The sequence below is a fragment of the Carcharodon carcharias genome, chromosome 1, assembly GCF_017639515.1.
Source record: "Carcharodon carcharias isolate sCarCar2 chromosome 1, sCarCar2.pri, whole genome shotgun sequence".
NCBI classification, from domain to species: Eukaryota; Metazoa; Chordata; class Chondrichthyes; order Lamniformes; family Lamnidae; genus Carcharodon; species Carcharodon carcharias.
Window position 1 is genome coordinate 210,008,387 of NC_054467.1, and position 22,432 is coordinate 210,030,818.

At 42.5% G+C, this 22,432-nt stretch overlaps 1 protein-coding gene across 2 annotated transcripts in view; it reads left to right on the top strand.

The window, feature by feature from the left end:
• il11ra (interleukin 11 receptor, alpha) overlaps positions 1 to 22,432 on the top strand; it is a 113,384-nt gene that overhangs the window by 14,935 nt on the left and 76,017 nt on the right. For both annotated transcript variants that reach the window (XM_041188104.1, XM_041188113.1), the window contains exons 2-3: positions 16,795 to 16,888; positions 18,627 to 18,687. In XM_041188104.1, coding sequence (XP_041044038.1) covers positions 16,795 to 16,888; positions 18,627 to 18,687 — 155 coding nt within the window. The remainder of the gene's footprint in view (positions 1 to 16,794; positions 16,889 to 18,626; positions 18,688 to 22,432) is intronic.

Genomic DNA, 22,432 nt, shown 5'->3' on the forward strand with positions numbered 1-22,432 from the left:
GTAATACCATGTACCTTTTAAGAGAATGCAAGTGGGCTAACCATGTGACAGTACTGACCAATCACTCTACAGCGCAGGCTACTGGTTAACTGTAAGTCTAGAGCTGGAGGTGGTTGTGGGAGCACACAAGGATTTAGTGCTCTGCCGTCCGTTGCAATAAATAATCAGTTTGTTCCCCGTCACTGTCTGTTATTGATAGCGAGCATCAACTAAAGTGTATATGAAGGAGTGCAATTCAAGTTTACTCGACTAGTGAACTCATTGATGCAAGACATAAAAATTGCGACGAGAATGAAAATAACAAAAAATAGCACCATGAGTGAGAATCCACAAGATGGGTGAGCAAAACATTGGAAAGAGGTTCTGTACTTGTGTTGTCAAATAGACGACAATCAGAGCAGAAAGCAGGCTGCAGTTTTAAATTTGAGGAAAAAAAACCCTGCAAAATCGCGATTGTGGGGAGCCTGCCAAAACTCAGAGTGCGAAACACAGCACAGAAAAGCCGATGGCTGCAGAGACAGAGTTGAAAAAAAATGGTAACTGCTCTTAAAGTGGCAATACATTTAAAGAGGTATATGCAAGAAAAATGGCAATGGACATAAAATTAGAAGAGACCCCAGAGAAAGGGCAACTCTGTGAAGGCAAAACACGAATTGATCAATGGCAGTCAAGAAAGCCAAATACCTGAATTCGTCATTAACTGGGAAGCCCATCGGAAACGCAGGCCCCTTGCAGTCGGCCACAATGCTGCAGTTCGAGTGTGTCAATCCATTTTACCCCACTTCAGATGACTGGTCACAGTACGTCGAGCGCCTAGTGTTCTTTTTTACATTAATGACATCGTGGGGGAGGAAAAGAAAAGGGCAATTCTTTTGTCCACATGCGGGAGCAAAATGTACGGGCTGATCTGCAGCCTCATGTCACCTAACCCCCCTGACTCAAAGACTTTGGATGAATTAATAAAAATTATACAATGCAGCGCTTCAACTTTAATTCAAGGAATAGGCTTCAAGGGGGACAATAGCTGACTGTGTTGCCATTTTAAAGGCATTAACTGAACATTGCGAATTCAGAGCATCCATTAGTGATATGTTGCGAGACCAACTGATATGCGGGATTTAAGATACTATTCAAAGGTGTTTGCTAGCCGAAGCTAATCTAGGCTTCAAGGCATTAGAATTAGCTACAGCCATGGAGAATGCTGTTAGAAATTCGGAAGCTGTAAGAGATGCACAAAATGGCGCCGTCCATCTGGTGGGGCAGGACAGACCAATTAAAGGCCCAAAAATGTCGGACCCCACAAAGGTGGGAATCGCCCCCCATGTACAAATTAGTAAAAAAACAGTAGTACAGTGAAAATCCACAAAATGAATGAGGGGAAATGCATCCAGGCATCCAGTGGGCGATTGACAATTCAAACAAGTCAAATGCTTTTTCTGCCACTGCTTTGGTCACAATGCTGCAATGCAGAGATAGGCTGAGACAGCATTTTAAAGACAAAGGGAGAAAATGTGAAATATGTCTCATGGAAGAGCCAGAAGAAATAGAATCAGACATCCATTCATTATATAACCTGAAAGTGGGTAGAACTGAGCCAATCCAAGTAGTCATTATAGTCAATGGACAACCTGTTAAGATGGAAGTTGATACTGGGGCATCGATATCTGTCATTGGAGAACATACATTCAGATACTTGAATAAAGGAACCCATCCTTTAAGATTGCAATTTTTGGACACTGAACTGAGAACATGGATAAAGAAATAAGACTGAAAGGGTTATGTCAAGTCTCGGTGATGAATGGAGATCAATTTGAAAGGTTGCCCTTGATAGTGGTAGCTGGAGAAGGCCCCAGCTTAATAGGCTGCAACTGCCTGACCCTTATCTGGCCGAATTTAGAGGGGAGGGTGCAGAAGACCAGGCATGATGGTCATGGGTGCGAAAGAACTTTCATGGTGGGAGATGCGGTCCTCGTGAAGAACTTTGGAGATGGGCCCAATTGGCTGTTAATTGTAGGTGAGTGCAATAACTGGACCCCTCTCCTATAATGTATCAGTAAATGGCAGAGTAATTAGACGACACATGGATCATCTCCACAAAAGAACCCCAGTCCCACAAGAAGAAATGCAGTCGTCTTCTACGCTTGAGTCTGTGCTGCATGTCGAGGACATGTCACATGATTTGGAAGCACCGGTGGGGCCTGTGGGACCCGAAAGGGTCAGGGAGACAAACGTTCCAATTTCCACCGAGGAACCTAGTGCACGACTGTCCCCTGAAAAGGAGGTCTTGGAAAAACCAGCTGAGGTTGTTGACCTGCAATGCTCAATGTGTCCAAGAAAGTCTCCTGAGAGGCTTGATTTGTAAATAGTTATTAGTGTAAATAGTTCACATGTTGTTAAGTTTGTTGACTGTATTTTTTAAGTAAAGGGGGAGGGATGTTGTAAAGTGGAGTACCATGTACCTTTAAGAGAATGCAAGTGGACTATCCATGTGACAGTACTGACCAATCTCTGTACAGGCTGCTGATTAACTTAAGCTGGAGGTGGTTGTGGGAACGTGCAAGGATTTAGTGCTCTGCCCTCTGTTTGAATAAACAATCTCAGTTTGTTCTTATATTGGTCTCTCTCCGATATTGATAGCAAGCATCAACTAACACGTGTATATGAAGGTGTGCAATCAGTTTATTTGACTAGTGAACTCAGACCCAGGCGTAAAAGTTACACACTTAAATTTCTCACTAGAATTGTCGAATAGTTACAACACAGAAGGAGAACATTCAGCCCGTTGTCAGTGCTGGTCCTATGAAGGAACAAGTCACCTACTGCCCCTCCCTGCCTTTCTCCATAGCCCTGCAAATTTTCATTTTCAGATAATCCAATTCCCTTTCGGAAGCCATAATTAACCCTGACTTCGCCACACTCTCTGTGCATTCCAGATTCTAACCACTCGCTGCGTTTAAAAAAAAAAGAATTTCCTCATACTGCTTATGCATGGTACCTTAAATCTGTGCCCTCTGATTCCCAACCCTTCCACCAATGGAAACAGTTTCTCCCTATCTATTCTAATCTATCAAATTTCTTCTCAACCTTCTCTTCAAGGAGAACAGTTCCAAATTATTCAATCTTTCTGATACTGAAGTTCCTCATCCTTGGAGCCATTTGTGAATCTTTTCTGCACCCTAATGCCTTCACATCCTTCCTAAATTGTGGTACCCGAACTGGACACAGTACTCTGGTTGAGTTCGAACCATTGTTTTATACGGGTTTAACATAACTTCCTTGCTATTGTACTTTGTTTTTATTGATTAAAGCACACTATATTGTATACATTTAAGCATTCATTCAACCCCTTCCACCTTCAATCAGTTATACACATATACATCCAGGTCCCTCGGCTCTTGTATCCTTTTAGTACACCTTTCATTTTATATTGGCTGTCTACATTATCCCAATCAATGTGTCACTTCAGTTCTCTGGATTAAATTTCATCTCCCGCATGTCTGCCCATTCCACCAACCGATCTATGTCCTTTTGAAGTTCTGCACTATCCCCCTCATGGTCAACAATACATCCAAGTTCAGTATCATCTGCAAATTTTGAAATTGTGTCCTGTACACTTAGGCCTAAATCATTAATGTAGATCAGAAAGAATAGGGTTCCCTAATACTGATTTCTGGAGAACTCCACCATTATCCTTCCTCCAGTCTGAAAAACACGCATTTACCACCACTCTTTGTTTCCTGTCACTCAGCTAATTTCATATTCGTGTTTTACTGTTCCTTTTATTCCATGAGCTCTAATTTTGCTCACAAATCTGTTCTGTGGCACACTATCAAATGCCTTTTGGGAGTCTATGTACACCGCATCAACAGCATTGCCCTCAACAACCCTCTCAGCTCCTTCATCAAAAAACTCAATCAGATTAGTTAAACAGGATTTGCCCTGAACAATTTCATGCTGACCTTCCTTAATTAATCTCATTTGCCAATTAATATGCAACATTTGCAATTCTCTGGTCCTCTGGCACTACCCTTGTGTCTAAGGAGGTTTGGAAAATTATGGTCAGTGCCTCCACAATTTCCGGTCACTTCCCTTGGTATCCTTGGATGCATCTCATCTGGTCCTGGTGCCTGATTAACTTGAATTACGGACAGCCTATCCACCGCCTTATCAGTTTTAAACCTTTCAAGTGTCTGAATTACCTCCTCTTTCACTATGACCTTGGCAGCATCTGTAAAGGCAGATGCCAAGTGTTAATTTAATACCTCAGCCTCGCTCCCCTTTTTGTTCCCTAATCAGCCTTACTTATTCTCTTATCACCCTTTTGTCTATTTATATGCCTATCGAAGACTTTTGGATTCCTCTTTCATGTCAGCTGCCAGTCTCCTCCTCATACACACTTTGCTCCTTATATTTGCTCTTTTACTTCCCCTCTGAACCTTCTATATTCTGCCTAGTTCTCAATTGTATTATCCACCAGACATCTGTCATAAGTGCACATTTTTTGTTTTGTCTTAATCGCTATCTTTTTCATCATTCATGGAGCTCTGGATTTGTTTGCCCGACCTTTCCTCTTCTGGTGGGAGCTTTGTTGAATTTCATCCATTAATATTTTGGTGCTAGGTTGGTGGCAGGAATTTGAAAGTTAGGATTTTAGGGAGAGGCGACGGCATAGTGGTATGGTCGCTGGACCATAGGCCAGAGACCCAGGGTAATGCTTTGAGGACCTGGGTTTGAATCCCACCACGGCAGATGGTGGAATCTGAATTTAATAAAAATCTGGAATTATTTGGCTTAGAATAATCTGGTTTCATGGTCATTATTAAAAGTCTAATAATAATAAACCATTGTTGTAAAAACCCAACATGTGACTCCAGACCCACAGCAATGTCCTCTGAACAATTAGGGATGGGCAATAAATGCTGGTCTAGCCAGTTCTGCCCACATGAATGAATTTAAAAAAAACCCTTTCCTGCCTGCCTGAGAGATTTATAATCGATATTAACCAATAATTGGGGGTGAAATTATTCCTGTAAAGTGACAAAGAAAATCAGGTGTGATTCACATTCTTCGGCTCATACAGGATTTTCATCACGGGTGTGTTGGTGGGTAGATGTAATGAGAATTTCTTGCTACCTGCTGGAGTGCCAGTCTGCCAGCATAATGGTACCTCTTAAGGAAGGCAGCTTCTGGGTGTTGATGCTACACACCCACCAGTAGTGGAGAGCCAATTAGGCCAACTAAAGTGCCAATGAGGCACATTTCACATACTGCCTTGATTTTCCATAAGGCTGATGGGCTGGTCCGTGTAGCTGGAGCCTGTAGATTTAATGGGGTTGGTCTCCCAGTTGCAGGGCAGGGGAGGGGCGGAGATTGAGTAGAGATACATCCCACAGAACAGCCCAGAATAGATCTGCTGAGCTGTGAGTGCTGCAGATGCTGATCATCCTGTGGAAGGGGTCCTGGCAATGATGGCCTGGCAGCTATGGACACCGGTATATCTTATATCATTGACATGTCTTCAGAGGGTGCCTCCATCTTGAATCACCCTTTCAGTCCCCCACCTGCAGCAGCAGCAGCACCCTACCTCTCCTGATCTGTTTGCCGGTTGCTGAGAGACATGGCCCACCCGCTGCCCTTAATTAGAGGCGCCTCCCTGAGGCGACATCTTAATTGACTGCCCTCAAATCTTCTCCCGTGTACCGCCACAGCCTTCTCTGGGTTCCATATTCACACTTCAACCGGCATCAGAATCAGAGCCTGGAATTAAAATTCAGCCTGGGTGAGGCTGGTCTCTTCAATTTCTTGCATTTAGCTCCATCTAACGTTCTTAATTTCTCCTAAAACATTTTTAAGAATGCATTTGTGGACCCAGTGGGGAATTAGCTTAAGAACAGCCAAAAATTGGAAATAGCTCAAAAGTTTGTTCAAATATTCTCAATGGAGACACTAATCTCCTATGGATAATTGCTGGAGAAAGGTTGTTGAAGGTCTCCAAAACCCTGTTTAACAAGTTTTAGTGAGGGTTCTTGACTTGCAAAACTGTAGATTTTGAAAACCAGATTCTCTGTAGGATCCAAATTAAATATTTTTAGGCAAGGTATGGCTGGGCCAAGGCTGAGGTCAGGAGCACCACAGTGGTAGCTAGCACAAAGGAATCATAGATGTTTACAGCATAGAAGGAGGCTATTTGAGCCTTCCTGACTGTGTTAGGGCTCTAAAAGAGCTATCAGCTTAGTCATTTTCCCGTACCTTTTTTAAAAAATAGATTGTTTTTCAACTATTTATTCCACTTCCTTTTTTAATGACTATCATGGAATCTGCTTTCACCATGTTTTCTGGCAGGGCGCACCAGAATCAATTTTCATTTCTGTCGCTCAGTGGCTGGGTGGTGGATGGAGCAATTGGTTGCCTGCCTAATGTTGGCAGTGTGAGGCCCTGAAGTATTTTCATTGTCAGCATGGTTACCATATTATCAGCGAGCTAGAAGTGCTGAGGTGGAACCAAACCAAAAATGGGAACAGTGGGGAGTGGAGAGGCATGGAGATGCTGGCACTAGATGTAGCATAGAGTGATATAGCACAGTAAGATGCTCTTTCTCCATTGTGCCTGTGCCAACTTTTTGAAGGAGTTGTTCAGTTAGTCCCACTGCTCTGTCTTTTCTCTTTCCAAGGACTTATCCAGTTTCCTTTTGAGAGTTTTTTTTATTGCATCTGTATTCACCACCTTTATCATGATGAGATTTTTCAACAGAGGTGTTACATTGGAAACCTTCCAGTTCTTCAGAACAACTTCCATATTCAAGGATGTTTGTAAGGTTGTGACAGAGGCTGTTATTTCCTTTTTCTCATCCTGAAATGCTAGATTGCCTGCCACTGGAACCTGTACTTTTGCCACTGGAGACCCTCAAGGTCTTTCATTTTAAGTACTACTCTAAAGTTAGCCTATATAATTTCACATTTTCACATTTTCTTTTTATGTATTATTCCCATGACATAACTTATGAAAACAAAGGCTAAATGCTCTTTCATCATCATTGTTCATCTTTGATTTAAAAATATAACCCTCTGCATCTTTAATTGGCCCTAAAATTAATCTTTTACTTCAAATTTATAACGTTCATTATTATGTGTTACTCTTTGCCTTGGCCCAACGTATTGTAATGATTGTTTCATTCTCCCAACTTCTCCATCTCCACTGCATCTGTTTTGACAATCCCACCTTTCATACCTATGCTTCTGATGTATCATTTTCCTCAACTGAGGATGCTTCCACTGTGGTTGATGAGGAACTCGACTGCATCTATTCCATTTCCTAACATCTCTGCTCTTGCCCCTTTCCCTCCCTCCCCAGAACCATGATAGGGTTCTCCTTGTCCTCACCTTCCACCTCTCAATTTCAACTTCTAATTGAAATATTCGCTGTTCATGATACAGTCTCCCCTGCACTCGGGAGACTGCTTTGTGAACACCTCTGTTCAATTTCCAAGTGAGCACTCAAGCTTCCAGTTGTCAATCGTTTTAATTCTTCACCTCACTCCCGCTCTGTCCTCAGCCCATGCGCTGTGCCAATGAAGCTCGAGGAATGGCATTTCATCTTTCAGTCGGGCAATTTACAGCTTTCTGGACTCTGCATCATGTTCAACAATTTCAAATTATAACCTGCCCCATTTTGTTGGATGACACCTGTTGGTAAAGATTGTTGTTGTCATTTACACCTCCTCTAAATCCATCCTTTGTTTCTTTTTCTTGTCCCTGCATCACCATGACCTTTGTAATTTAATCTCTCCTGCCACTATCAAAGACCTGTCACTTGTGTTCTATCCCCAACTACACCCTCAAAAACAGCGCCCCCCCCCCCCCAACAACCCTTTTCCCCCCTCCTGTATTGGCTTAAAACACACTACATGTTCAACTTTTCCTGTTCTGTCGAAACGTCATCAACTGAACTGTTAACTCTATTTTTCTCTCCACATATGTTACCACACCTGAGCTTTTATAGCACTTTCATTTTATATTTCTAATGTCCAGCACCACAATATTTTGCTTCATTTAGTTAGTGTGATTGGGCAGGATTTTGTTTATATGCTTGGGAACCCAATGTTGGAGCTATTTCCAGGTCACTGCCTGGCATTGGAGTAAGGGAGAGAGGGGAAGTAGTCAAAGCCTACGATTTTTATGGTGGGTTGCTAATTGATTGGTGGGTGGGTTTGGTGGCAGTGGGTGTGGGATGAAATGCAGGCCCAATTTAAAGGTGTGATGGCAGCCAATACTCTTTGTATTGCAATGGAAATGCAAGCAGGAGGAGAGGCAGAGGCCTGGCACCCAGGGGCAGGAATGCCTCAGTTTTCTGATGCAGCCTTGAGGTTATATTGGAGGCTGCAAGAGAGAGGCAGGAAAAGACTCGCAGCCTAGCTAAGCAGGCCTGGCTGAAGGTAGCCGGAAATTTTAGCAGCCATAATGTTGGCCAGAGGACCTGAGTTCAGCACTGCAAAAGATTTACGATCAACTTTCTCTCTGGCAAGGCAAGTACATCATGGCCTCCAGATCTGTAAACACAGCAGCTGAGCAGCCTTGACGCATGCTACTCTTGAACATGGGCAAAATCTGTGCCCAGGGTGAACACTAGCCTATCAGCAAGGCCCAGAGTCCTAGCGCTGTTGAGGACCTAGCAGCACTGATACATGTAGCATCTTTTTTAAATGAGCTGCTGGTATGGGTGAGAGGGCTATAGAATCTTCAGGTGAGACAGGGGAAGGGGTAAAAGAGGAGGAGGCTTTGCATTATTAGTCGGTTACTGCAGTAAGGAGAGATGATATCTTGGACGGGGTTTTGAATGAAGCTTTGTGGGTAGAGCTCAGGAATTAAAAAGGGGCAGCCATATTGCTAGGTGTTTATTATAGACCCCCAGATAGTCAGTGGGAAATTGAGGAGCAAATATGTACACAATTTGCGGAGGTGTGCAAAAACAATAGCAATGGGGTAATTATATTAGGTGATTTCAACTTTCATGTAGGGATTTACAAAGTTTAATAAATTTATAAGGTAAATTATGAACATGTCCCACCTCATATGACGTTGAATTTTTTTCTTCTAATTTTCATATTTTTAGAAGTGTAAACGACCTCTCTGAGGCAGCACTTTGCCTCAGGGAGATGTGTGCTCTTTTGTGTGCATGTGCGAAACAGTGCACTCTTGCTTTTGGGGAATCCCCCCCCCCCACACAGAAAGCACATAGTGCTTCCCACCGGACGTCACACTGGGCAGGCCTTAATTGGCCCGCCCACCTAAAATGGTGGCAGGGCCCATTTCTCCGACGGGGATTGGCTCCCCGCCCGCCGGAGATTGGATCGGGCCTGCCCGCCTGACAGGCAGAAAATTCTGTCCTTAGTGTTAAGGGATGGGTTCTGCCCATCGTGTTAAGAGTGAATTTCTTGAAATGTTTATAGGAGAACTCTTTAGGTCAATATGTCCAACAAGGAACGGCGCAGTGCTGGACCTAATTCTGGGGAATGAAGCTGGACAGGTGGCTGAGGTGGTGGTGGGGGAGCAATTTAGTGATAGCAACCACAACATGGTACGATTTAAGCTTGTTATGGACAAAGAAATAGACAAGTTGCAAAAAAATGTTTTGGATTGGGGGAGAGCGGATTTTAGCAAAATAAGGTAGGGTCTGGCCAAGGTAGACTGGGAACAGCTACTTATGGGGAAATCTACAGAAGAGCAGTGGGGGCGGGGGGTGTTCAAAAAGAAAATGAGGAGGGTACAGGCTCAGCATGTTCTCTCTAGGGTGATAGGAAAGAGTAACAAGCCCAGAGAACCATGGATGACCAGAGATATTCAGGTTATGATGAGAAGGAAAAGAGAGGCTTTGAGCAGGTCCAAGGGGAGCAAATCAGCACAGGCATTGATGGAGTACAGAAAGTGCAAGTTGTAGCTTAAAGCAATTAGGAGAGCAAAGTGGGGATATGAGAAAGCTCTGGCTGGTAAAAGTAGGGAAAATCCCTAGATATTCTACCAGTATATCACTGGGAAGGGGATAACCAGGGAAAGGGTCGGGCCTATTAGGGACCAGGGGGCCAGTCTATTGGTGGAGCCAGAGGACATCAGTAGAGCGTTGAACGAATACTACACATCCATCTTCACCCAGGAGAATGAGGATGAAGGTATGGAACTCGGGAGAGAGACTGTGAGGTTCTTGAGCAAATTGATACAGGGAATGACAAGGTATTGGAGGTGTTGGCAAGCTTAAAAGTGGAGAAATCTCCAGGTCCAGATGATTTGTGTCCCAGACTGCTGAGGGAGGCAAGGGAGGAGATCGCTGGGGCTCTGACCCATATTTTTAATTCCTCTCTGGCCACGGGGGAGGTGCCAGAGGACTGGAGAACAGCTGATGTGGTTCCGCTATTTAAGAAGGGTTGTAGAGATAAACCAGGGAACTACAGACCAGTGAGTCTCACGTCAGTGGTAGGTAAACTATTGGAGAAAATCCTGAAGGAGAGTATCTATCTCCACTTAGAACCATGGAACACTACAGCACAGAAAACAGGCCATTCGGCCCTTCTAGTCTCTGCCAAAATATTATTCGGCTAGTCCCATTGAGCTGGAACTAGTCCATAACCCTCCAGACCTCTCCATCCATGTATCTATCTAATTTATTCTTAAAATTTAATAGTGAGCCTGCATTTACCACGTCAGATGGTAGCTTGTTCCACGCTCTCACCACTCTGAGTGAAGAAGTTCCCCCTAATGTTCCCCCTAAACCTTTCCCCTTTCACCCTAAAGCCATGTCCCCTCGTGTTTATTTTTCCTAATCTAAGTGGAAAGAGCCTACTCGCATTTACTCTGTCTATACCCCTCATAATTTTGTAAACTTCTATCATGTCTCCCCTCATTCTTCTACGCTCCAAGGAATAAAGTTCTAACCTGTTTAATCTTTCCCTGTAACTCAACTCCTGAAGACCCAGCAACATCCTAGTAAATCTTCTCTGCACTCTCTCAATCTTACTGATATCCTTCCTGTAGTTAGGCGACCAGAACTGCACACACTACTCCAAAATTGGCCTCACCAATGTCTTATACAACCTCACCATAACCTCCCAACTCCTATACTCAATAATTTGATTTATGAAGGCCAGTTTGCCAAAAGCTTTCTTTACAACCTTGTCTACCTGTGACGCCACTTTCAGGGGAACTATGTATCTGAACTCCCAGATCCCTTTGTTTCTCCACACTCCTCAGTGCCCTACCATTTACTGTTTATGTCCTACCTTGGTTTGACTTTCCAAAATGTAACACCTCACACTTTTCCGCATTAAATTCCATCCGCCATTTTCTGACCCATTTTTCCAGTTGGTCCAGATCTCTGTGCAAGCTTTGAAAGCCTTCCTCGCTGTCCACAATGCCTCCAATCATCAGCAAACTTGCTGATCCATTTCACCACATTATCATCCAAATCATTGATATAGACAACAAACAACAATGGTCCCAGCACAGATCCCTGAGGCAAACCACTAGTCACAGACCTCCAATCATCCACTACCACTCTGTTTTCTCCCACACAACCAATTTCGAATCCAGTTTACAACCTCTCCATGGATACCAAGTGTCTGAACCTTCTGAACTAACCTCCCATGTGAGACCTTGTCAAAGGCCTTACTAAAGTCCATGTAGACAACATCCACAGTCTTTCCTTCATCTACTTTCTTGGTAACCTCCTCGAAAAACTCTACAAGGTTCGTTAAACATGACCTACCACGTGCAAAGCCATGCTGACTATCCTTAATCAGCCCTTGGCTGTCCAAATAATTATATATCCGATCTCTCAGAACACCTTCCAATAATTTATCTACTACTGACGTCAGGCTCACTGGCCTGTAATTACCTGGTTTACTTTTTGGAGCCTTTTTTAAACAACGGAACAACATGAGCTACCCTCCAATCCTCCGGCACCTCACCTGTGGCTAAAGATATTTTAAATATTTCTGCCAGGGCCCCTGCAATTTCTACACTAGTCTCCCTCAAGGTCTGAGGGAATATCATGTCAGGCCCAGGGGATTTATCCACCTTTATTCGCTGTAAGGCAGCAAGCACCTCCTCCTCTTTAATCTCTATATGTGCCATGAAACTATTGCTTGTTTCCCTTCCTTCCTTATACACTATGCCAGTTTCCTGAATAAATACTGATGCAAAAAAACTGTTTAAGATCTCCCCCATCTCGTGAGGCTCCACACATAGACGACCACTCTGATCTTCAAGGGGACCAATTGTGTCCCTTACTATCCTTTTACTCTTAATATACTTGTAGAAATCCTTCGGGTTTACCTTCACATTATCTGCCAAAGCAACCTCATGTCTATTTGCCTTCCTGATTTCCTTTTTTAGTATTTTCTTACATTTTCTATACTCTACAAGTACCTCATTTGCTTCTTGTTGCCTATACCTGCTATACACTTCTCCCTTCTTCTTAACCAGATCGCCAATATCCCTTGAAAACCAAGGTTCCCTATGCCTGTTAACTTTGCCTTTAATCCTGACAGGAACATACAAACTCTGCACTCTCAAAATTTCGCCTTTGAATGACTTCCACTTACTGAACACATCCTTGCCAGAAATCAACTTATGCCAATCCACTCTTCCTAGATCCTTTCTCATTTCCACAAAATTGGCCTTTCTCCAATTTAGAATCTCAACTCGAGGACCAGACCTATTCTTATCCATAATTAGCTTAAAACTAATGACATTGTGGTCACTTGACCCAAAATGTTCACCTACACATACTTCTGTCACCTGACCTGTCAGGTTCCCTAATAGGAGATCAAGTATTGCATCCTCTCTCGTTGGTACCTCTATATATTGATTTAGAAAACTTTCCTGAACACATTTGACAAACTCCAAGTCACCCAGCCCTTTTACAGTATGGGAATCCCAGTCAATATGTGGAAAGTTAAAATCTCCTACCATCACAACTTTGTTTCTTACATCAGTCTGCTTTCTCTCTACAGATTTGCTCCTCCAATTCTCTCTGACTTTTGGGCGGTCTATAATACAACCCTATTAGTGTGGTCACACCTTTCCCATTCCTCAGCTTCACCCATATGGCCTCTGTAGATGAGCCCTCCGAGCTGTCCTGCTTATGCACAGCTGTGATATTTTCCCTGACTAGTAATGCCACTCCTCCCCCTTTCATCCCTCCCCCTCTATCACGTGTGAAACAATGGAACCCCGGAACATTGAGCTGCCAGTCCTGCCCCACCTACAACCAAGTCTCACTAATAGCAATAATGTCATAATCCCACGTGCCAATCCACACCCTAAGCTCATCTGCCTTTCTGACAATACTCCTTGCATTGAAATAGATGCACCTGAGAACATTTCTATCAAGTACGGACTGTCTATACATGCATTCCTCACTTGACCTTTATTCTCCTCCACCTCACTATCTGCTCTAACACTCTGGTTCCCCTCCCCCTGCAAATCTAGTTTAAACGCCCTGGAGCAGCACTAGCAAACCTACCCGCAAGGATGTTAGCCCCCCCCCCCTCCCCTCCAGTTCAGGTGCAAACCGTCCTGTCGGAACAGCTCCCACCTTCCCTGGAGAGGCAAGGTTTGATCAGGGATTGTCAGCATGGCTTTGTCAGAGGGAGGTCATGCCTAACAAATTTGATTGAATTTTTTGAGGAGGTGATCAGGTGTGTAGATGAGGGTAGTGCAGCTGATGTAGTTTATATGGATTTCAGCAAAACCTTTGACAAGATCCGACATGGGAGACTTATAAAGAAGGCAAATGCACAAGAGATACAGGGTAATTTGATAAGGTGGATTCAAAATTGGCTTAGTTGTAGGAGACAGAGGGTGATGACAGAAGGATGCTTTAGTAACTGGAAGCCCGTGTCCAGGGATCTGTGCTGGGTCCCCTATTATTCGTCGTTTATGTAAACGACATAGATGACTATGTGGGTGATTGGTCAGTTTGTGGATGACACATAGATTGGCTGGGTGGTTAACAGTGAGGTTGAGTGTCTTGGGCTACAGGAAGATATAGACAGGATGGTCAAATGGGCAGTTAAGTGGCAGATGGAATTTAACCCTGAAAAATGAGCTGATTCACTTTGGAAGGAATAATTTGACAAGGAAGTATTCAATGAATGGCATGACACTAGGAAGTTCTGAGGAACAAAGGGACCTTGGCATGTGTGTCCATAGATCACTGAAGGCAGAGGGGCATGTTAGTGGGGTGGTGAAAAAGGCATATGGGACATTTGCCTTTATCGATCGAGGCATAGATTACAAAAGTAGGGAGGTCATGTTGGAGTTGTATAGAACCTTGGTGAGGCCACAGCTGGAGTACTATGTGCAGTTCTGATCACCACATGGAAGGATGTGATTACACTGGAGGAGGTGCAGAGGAGATTCACCAGGATGTTGCCTGGGATGGAACATTTAAGTTATAAAAAGAGATTGGATAAACTTGGTTTGTTTTCATTGGAGCAGCAAACACTGAGGGGTGACCTGATTGAGGTGTACAAGATTATGCGGGTCATGGACAGGGTGGATAGGAAGCAGCTGTTCCCCTTAGTTGAAGGGTCAGTCACGAGAGGACATAAGTTCAAGGTGAGGGGCAGGAAGTTTAGGGGGGGCTGTGAGGAAAAATGTTTTTACCCAGAGGGTGATGATGGTCTGGAATGCACTGCCTGGAAGGGTGGTGGAGGCGGGTTGCCTCACATGCTTTTAAAAGTACCTGGATGAGCATTTGGCACGTCATAACATTCAAGGCTATGGGCCAAGTGCTGGTAAATGGGATTAGATAGGTACAAGTGTTTTTCACGTGTCGGTGCAGACTCGATGGGCCGAAGGGCCTCTTCTGCACTGGCAGATTCTGTGATTGTGTGACTTTGCATGACCAAATGGGCGATGGGACTTCCTGCAGATGAATGAAAGGATAATGAATTCTGTAGATGAAGGAGATAGAATGCACTCCCCTTCCAACAATTTTGAGAAGCCTTGGAAAACCCTTAATTTTAAAACACAGCCAAGGTTTAAATTTTGTTTCAACTTTGAAAGATAGAATTAGAGTTTCCTTGACAACTTCCCATGACTCAATAATAGTAATGTAGAGAAGCCCATTAAGTGAAGAGAATTTTTAGCAACAACTACCATTTATGTCATGCCTTTTAACATAGAAAATGTTCGAAGGTGCTTCACTGAAAAATAAGGAAAACAAATGTTGAGCCTGAAAGATTGGGCGGCGATGAAAAGCTTAGTTAGAAGTTGGTTTTGAAGAAGATTTTAGAGGAGGAGGCAGGTGAAAAAGTAGAAGGTTTAGAGTTTGAGTGGAGCCTATGTGACTGAAGGCACAGCTATGGAGGAAAGGAACACAAGAGAGGTCAGAGAAAAGTAGCATTCATTGATAAATGGCATATCTTGTGTTTGTTTATTTAATAATGTTGATATTGATATTTTGTACTTTTTAAGATTTGAACCATTTTGTTTCCACGCAGTGCATCTACAAGATGCACTGCAGGAATTCACCAAGACTCCTTCAACAGCATCTTTCAAACCCACGACCAATGCCATCTAGAACGACAAGAGCAGCAGATAGATGGGAATGCCTCCACCTGGAAGTTCCCCTCCAAGTCATTCACCATCCTGACTTGGAAACATATCGCCATTCCTTCACTGTCGCTGGGACAAAATCCTGGAACTCCCTTCCCTAAAGCACTGTGGGTGTACCTACACCACATGGACTGCAGCAGTTAAAGAAGACAGCTCACCACTACCTTCTCAAGGGCAATTAGGGATGGGCAATAAATGCTGGCAGAGCCAGCAATGCCCACATCCCGTGAATGAATGAGAAAAAGCACCTAATGCTTAAAATTGTAATAAAACAGAAAATGCTTGGAACACTTGTCAGGCAGGCAGCACCTATGGAGAGAGGAACAGGTCAATAACCTTCCATCAGAACTAGAAAATGCTAAGTATGAACCACTTAAAATCATCTTTATTGGCAACTATTGTTTGCTGGATATTTTTTTCTATTTTCTTTGACATTGAAAAGAATAGCAAAGGAGTTATGTGAGCAAAGAAATGCATATAAGACACTGTTATGTAGAACTGTAGAAAGTTAGTGGCACAAGTGAAGAAATTGTGATAATATCACAGAGACTAGTGGACTATAGCTTGATAGTGAATTGAACAGAGACTCTACATAGACCATGGACTTTTTGTGTTTTTGTGTAAAGGCACATGATTCTTATAGCCCTTTAATCTCAAATGGAACTTCAGAGCAGGTACATTACAGGCAGCTTTATTGTTAATGTATGTAGTGACATGATGTCATTTTAAACACCATTCTCTTGATGGACTTGCTTCCTGTATTGTCATGTAAGGTGCATCATTTATAAAGGTATAAATAAGAAAGACAGTTCTACTCTTGAGGAGAGTGTGGTTGACAGACATCTGAAAAATTAGTCATTCTATAGTTTTTCCATATTTCTCTGCTCGAAGCCTTAATATGCCCTTGCCTGATATTGTTTTACGAGCACTGGTATTCCTCTATTCATTTCTGATAATAAAGAGAAAAGGTCAATACTTTAGCAGCTATTTGTCAGGATGTTCTGTGATTTGTGGTATGGTAGTAATTTCTTGTGGCCATGTAATTTCAGAAGGTCAAAGTATTTTTGTTCAAGACCCCTTTTAAAATGGATAGGTTTTAGCTGCATCTGAGTTAAATGAATCATATTGTGTTTTTTGATCATTCATTACACTTCAAGTGTCGAATATTTTGTTCCCATTTCAGATGCTTGGCTCTGCCTCCTACCTATGCCATATTCTTGTTACGGCCACAATTTTTCTTTCGATTCCAGCTGGAGCAGAAATTTTCAGAGCGAAAGGTAAGCTTGCTGTTTTTTTTTTTTGGAGGGAGGCACAGAAATTTGCTTTTTAACAACCGAAAGTGTAAAGCAACTCAACTCCTGTGTCTTTGAGGCTTGGTGCAGCACTAGGGAATAGTTCAATCTTCCACCACATTGTTAGCTTCATTTCAATTGTATTATTGTGGTGAGAAAGTGAGACAAAAAAGTTGGACATTAAAAGTTAGATAAATCTTAAAGTAGGCATGCAAATGATCTTAGGAGAGAGGCAGAGGGGATGTGAAAATAATGCACCCTGAAAAAAAGCTATGACACAGAATTGGGTGGATTGCCTCCACCCCAAACTTTTGGACTTGCAATCTTTAAATGGAATGGTTTAAGAGTTTTAATCAACTGATCTTAACATTATTGCATTTTCTCTTTAACTTTAAAAATAATTCATGTGAACTCTTGATGTATCTCTATATGCACATTGCTAAAAAGTGGAAGCCTTTCTATTACGCCAATATTGATTTATTTTTAATCAAAAAAAGGGCTAGTTCATTTTCGAGTTCAGTTGATCTTAATTATTCTGAAAGGGGATGTCAAAACAAACAAGATAAATAGTCCATTTGTTAGAAGGTTATCTGTGACATAACATAATCTTCAGTTATTTTCATGACCGTGATGCAAACCTTTTAAAATCTTTATTAAAAAATAAATCTCGTTATAATACTTTTTGCTTATGTCAAATTTTATATCTTGGTTTGTGTTTTAATCTGTATTCAGTGTAATGTATTGACGTGCTCTAGGAAGTGTACTGATGATATTATGTTTATTCAATATGTAATTAGAAGCAAATTTTGTCAAATTTCCTGCAATAACTTTGAGCAAAGTGCAAGATTGGAAAATAGTGTCAAAACATAACGTATGTTGCAGCTATCATTAATGTAGCTTTACAACAAGCATTATTTGTGTTTATATAGCACCTTGAATGTAATAAGACCAAGATGCTTCATGGGCATTATAGAACAAGTCAAATAAAGAGAGGACAGATGAGCATAAACTTAGTCAATGAGGTAGGTTTTAAAGAAGGAAAGTAAGGTAAACAGGTGGAAAAATTTGAGAGAGAACTTCCGACCTCGGAGTCTTGAGAGATGAAGGGACAGCATTCAAGTGTTGAGCAGCTAAATTTGGGGATTCTCAAGAAGCCGGAATTGGAAAAGCACAGATTTCATGGGTGATTTTGGGGCTTGTGGAGATTACAGATATGAGCTTGGGGGCAGTGAGGATGTGGAAAGAGTTGAAAACCAGGATAAGAATTTTAAAATGGAGGTGTTGCTTAATCAGGAACAAGTGTAGATCAGCGGGCACATGGGGCAATGGGAAAATGGGTTTTGGTATTGGGCAACAGAGTTTTTGATGATCTCAAATTTACAGATGGGGGAATGTGGAAAACCCTGCCCTGTGAACTTCTTGCACTTTCTGGAGGTGAGGATTGAGAAGACAGGACAAGGGGTTTAAAAAGACAGTTTGCAGTAGAGAAAAAAATCTGAGGTGTTCCCTTTTCATTCCAGGCTGATTCTGGAATAGTGACGAGTTTTCAGATATGAGAGCAGGATCCCACTGTACTTTGGTGAATGATTAAGCCATATCTGTTCACGAATGCACCCCTTAAAGAACTAATGTGATAGCTAATGCTGTTTTGACACTAGTGCGACAGAACATGAGCTGGGGAGAAGAGTTTGAAGTCATTATAACTTATTTTGTTCTGTCCTAGATGTTCTGTATGGAAGAATAGGAACAGATATTACCTTGGTGTGCAATGCTGCTAATGACAGGTATACTCTGTTAAGCTCTGGTTAATCATTAATACATGTGTAAAGTGCCTTTCTTGTTTTTGTGTCCTTTTACACCATTATCCCAGCTCATTTCTAGGTGGTATTGTGCAGTAACTGACTTCATACAGCAGCGGTGTTTCCGTTAGCTCAGGAGAAAGAGAGGTTGATCGATCTTGAAGCTTTGACTAGAAAATTACAGCCATAAAAGGGGAGGCAGAGAGAAAACGGAATTATAGACCAGTCAGCCTGACGTCAGTAGTGGGGAAAATTCTAGAGTCCATTATAAAAGATTTAATAGCTGAGCACTTGGAAAACAGTAGCAGAATTGGACAGCGTCAGCATGGATTTACGAAAGGGAAATCATGCTTGACAAATCTACTGGAATTTTTCAAGGATGTACCTAGTAGAGTTGAAGAGGGGGAGCCAGTGGTTGTGGTTTATTTGGACTTTCAGAAGGCTTTCGACAAAGTCCCACATAAGAAATTGGCGTGTAAAATTAAAGCGCTTGGGATTGGGGGTAGTGTATTGAAATGGATAGAAAACTGGTTGGCAGACAGGAATAAATGGGTCTTTTTCCAAATGGCAGACAGTGACTAGTGGGGAATCGCAGGGATTGGTGCTAGGACCCCAGCTATTCACAATATATATTAATGATTTAGATGAGGGAACTAAATGTAATGTCTCCAAATTTGCAGATGACACAAAGCTGGGTGAGCTGTGAGGAGGATGCAGAGATGCTTCAGTATGATTTGGACATGCTGAGTGAGTGGGCAAATGCATGGCAGATGCAATATAATGTGGATAAATGTGAGGTTATCCACTTTGGTAGCAAAAACAGGAAGGCAGATTATTATCTGAATGGCTATAAATTGATAGAGGGGAATGTGCAATGAGACCTGGGTATCCTTTACACCAGTCCCTGAAGGTAAGCATGCAGGTGCAGTAGGTGGTAAAGAAGGCAAATAGTATGTTGGCCTTCATAGCGAGAGGATTCGAGTACAGGAACAGGGATGTCTTGCTGCAATTGTACAGGGCCTTGGTGAGACCAGACCTGGAATATTGTGTGCAGCTTTGGTCTCCTTATCTGAGGAAGGATGTTCTTGCAAAGAGGGAGTGCAGTGAAGGTTTACCAGACTAATTCCTGGGATGGCGGGACTGACATATGAGGAGAGATTGAGTCGGTTAGGGTTACATTCACTGGAGTTCAGAAGAATGAGGGGGATCTCATAGAAACCTATAAAATTCTAACTGGACTAGATGGTAGATGCAGTAAGGATGTTCCTGATGGCGGGGGAGTGCAGAACCAGGGGTCACAGTCTGAGGATTTCGGGTAGACCATTTAGGACTGAGATGAGGAGAAATTTCTTCACCCAGAGAGTGGTGAGCCTGTGGAATTCGCTACCACAGAAAGTAGTTGAGGCCAAAAGATTGTATGTTTTCAAGAAGGAGTAAGATATAGCTCTTGGGGTGAAAGGGATCAAAGGATATGGGGAGAAATTGGGAGCAGGCTATTGAGTTGGATGATCAGCCATGATCATAATGAATGGCAGAGCAGTCTTGACGGCTGAATGGCCCACTCCTCCTATTTTCTATGTTTCTATGTATGCTGTACTTTAGCTGCAGTCTAGCTGGTGCTTCATACATTTTCAGCCTAACCTCCCAGCTCCTACATTCTGTGCCTTGGCCAATAAAAGCAAGTACCCCATATGCTTTCTTAACCACCTTATCTACTTGTCCTGCCAGCTGTGAGGATCTGTGGACATGCACTGCAATGTCTCTATGTTCCTCCACACTTCTCAGTATTCTACCATTTATTAGATATTCTCTTGCTTGCTCTCTCCAGTTTCATTACCTCCAGATTGAATTCCATTTGCCAGTTGTCTGCCCACTTGATCAGTCCATTAATCTTTTCCTGCAGCTACAGCTTTCTTCCTCACTGTCAACCAGACAGCCAATTTTTTGTACCATTTGCAAACTTCTTAAGCATGCTTCCTGCATTTAAGTCTGAATGTTAGATGTATACCAGAAAAGGCAAGGGAGCTATAGTACTGAGCCCTGTGGAACCCCAGTGGAAACAATCCTCCAGACACACAAATACCAGCTGATAATACGCTTTTGGTTTCCTGCTACTGGACCAATTTGGGATCCAACTTGATTTTTCCCTTGGACCCCTTGAGATTTTACTTTTCTTACCAGGCTGCCACGTGCAGCCTTTGTCAAAAGATAGGCTAAAACCCACGTAGATGACATCAATCATGTTACCCTCATTGACACTCCTCAAAAAATTCAGTCAGATTCGTCAGACATGACCCCTTAAGTCCTCATTGACTATCCTTGATTAATCCATGCCTTTCTAATTGACAGTTAATACTGTTCCTCAGAATTATTTCCAATAATTTTCCCACCACTGAGGTTGGGCTGAGTAGCCTGTAATAACGATTTATCCCTTTCTTCATCTTTAAACAACAAAACAATATTAGCAGTCTTCCAATACCATGCTGTTAGCTAGAGAGGATTGGAAAATGATGGTCAGAGCCTCCATTCTTTGCTCCCTTGTTTCCCCCGAGATACATTTCATGCAGGCCAAGTGATTTATCCACTTTCAATGATGCCAAACCACTTAATATATTCCTGTTTCACTATGTTTGCCCCTTGCAATATTTTACATATTAATGTCTATGAAATTATGCCTAGAAAATGTCTACATCATTATCTCTTTTGTGAAGACAGGCACAACGTATTCATTAAGAACTTTGTCCAGCTCCAAATACAGGGTTTGCATTTGGTCTCTAACAGGCCCTACTCTTTCCTTAGTTGTTCTCTTGCTATTCATGTATTTATAAAACAGCTGTGGGTTTTCCTTAATTTTACTCACGAGTATTTTCTCATGTCATCCCTTTGCTTTCCTAATTTCTTTTTGAATTTCACTCCTACACTTTCAAGGCTTCTCAAGACTCTCTGCTGTATTGAGCTCTCATTATCTGAAGTAGGCTTCTCTTTTTTGCCTTACACAAATTAGGAGCAGGAGTAGGCCTCTCGGCCTCAACATTCCTGCCTACCCCCAATAGCTTTTCACCCCCTTGTTAATTAAGAATCTATCTAGCTCTGTCTTAAAAATATTCAAAGACTATGCTTCCACCGCCTTTTGAGGAAGAGTTCCAAAGACACTCAACCCTCTGAGAGAAAAAATTTCCCCTCATCTCTGTCTTATATGAGCGACCCCTTGTTTTTAAACAGTGACCCCTAGTTCTAGATTCTCCCACAAGAGGAAACGTCGTCTCCACATCCACCTTGTAAGACCCCTCAGAATCTTAAAAATCTCAATTAAGTTGTATGTTACTCTTCTAAACACCAGTGGATACAAGCCTAATCTGTCTAATCTTTCCTCATAAAACAACCCGTCCATTCCTGGTGTTAGTCTAGTAAACCTTCTCTGAACTGCTTCTAATGCATTATTATTTTTCTCTAAATGAGGCTAGCACTGTATGCTATATCCCTGGTGTGTGGCAGAATCGCCCTAGATTTGAACTAAGTGCGGTAGAGCGTGGGTAAAATGATGATTTACCGCCAGCTGCAATGGCACGTTTTCACGACATATCGCCCCAAACCTGCCACATTATTTATGCAGTCCCAGGAAACACGTCGTTTAATGATGAGCGGGCTCTCATTCGCCCACCTGCCATCACCTCACCATTCCACCGTGCCAGGCACCATGTTTATAGTCCAGCCGCACGCGCATTTGTGT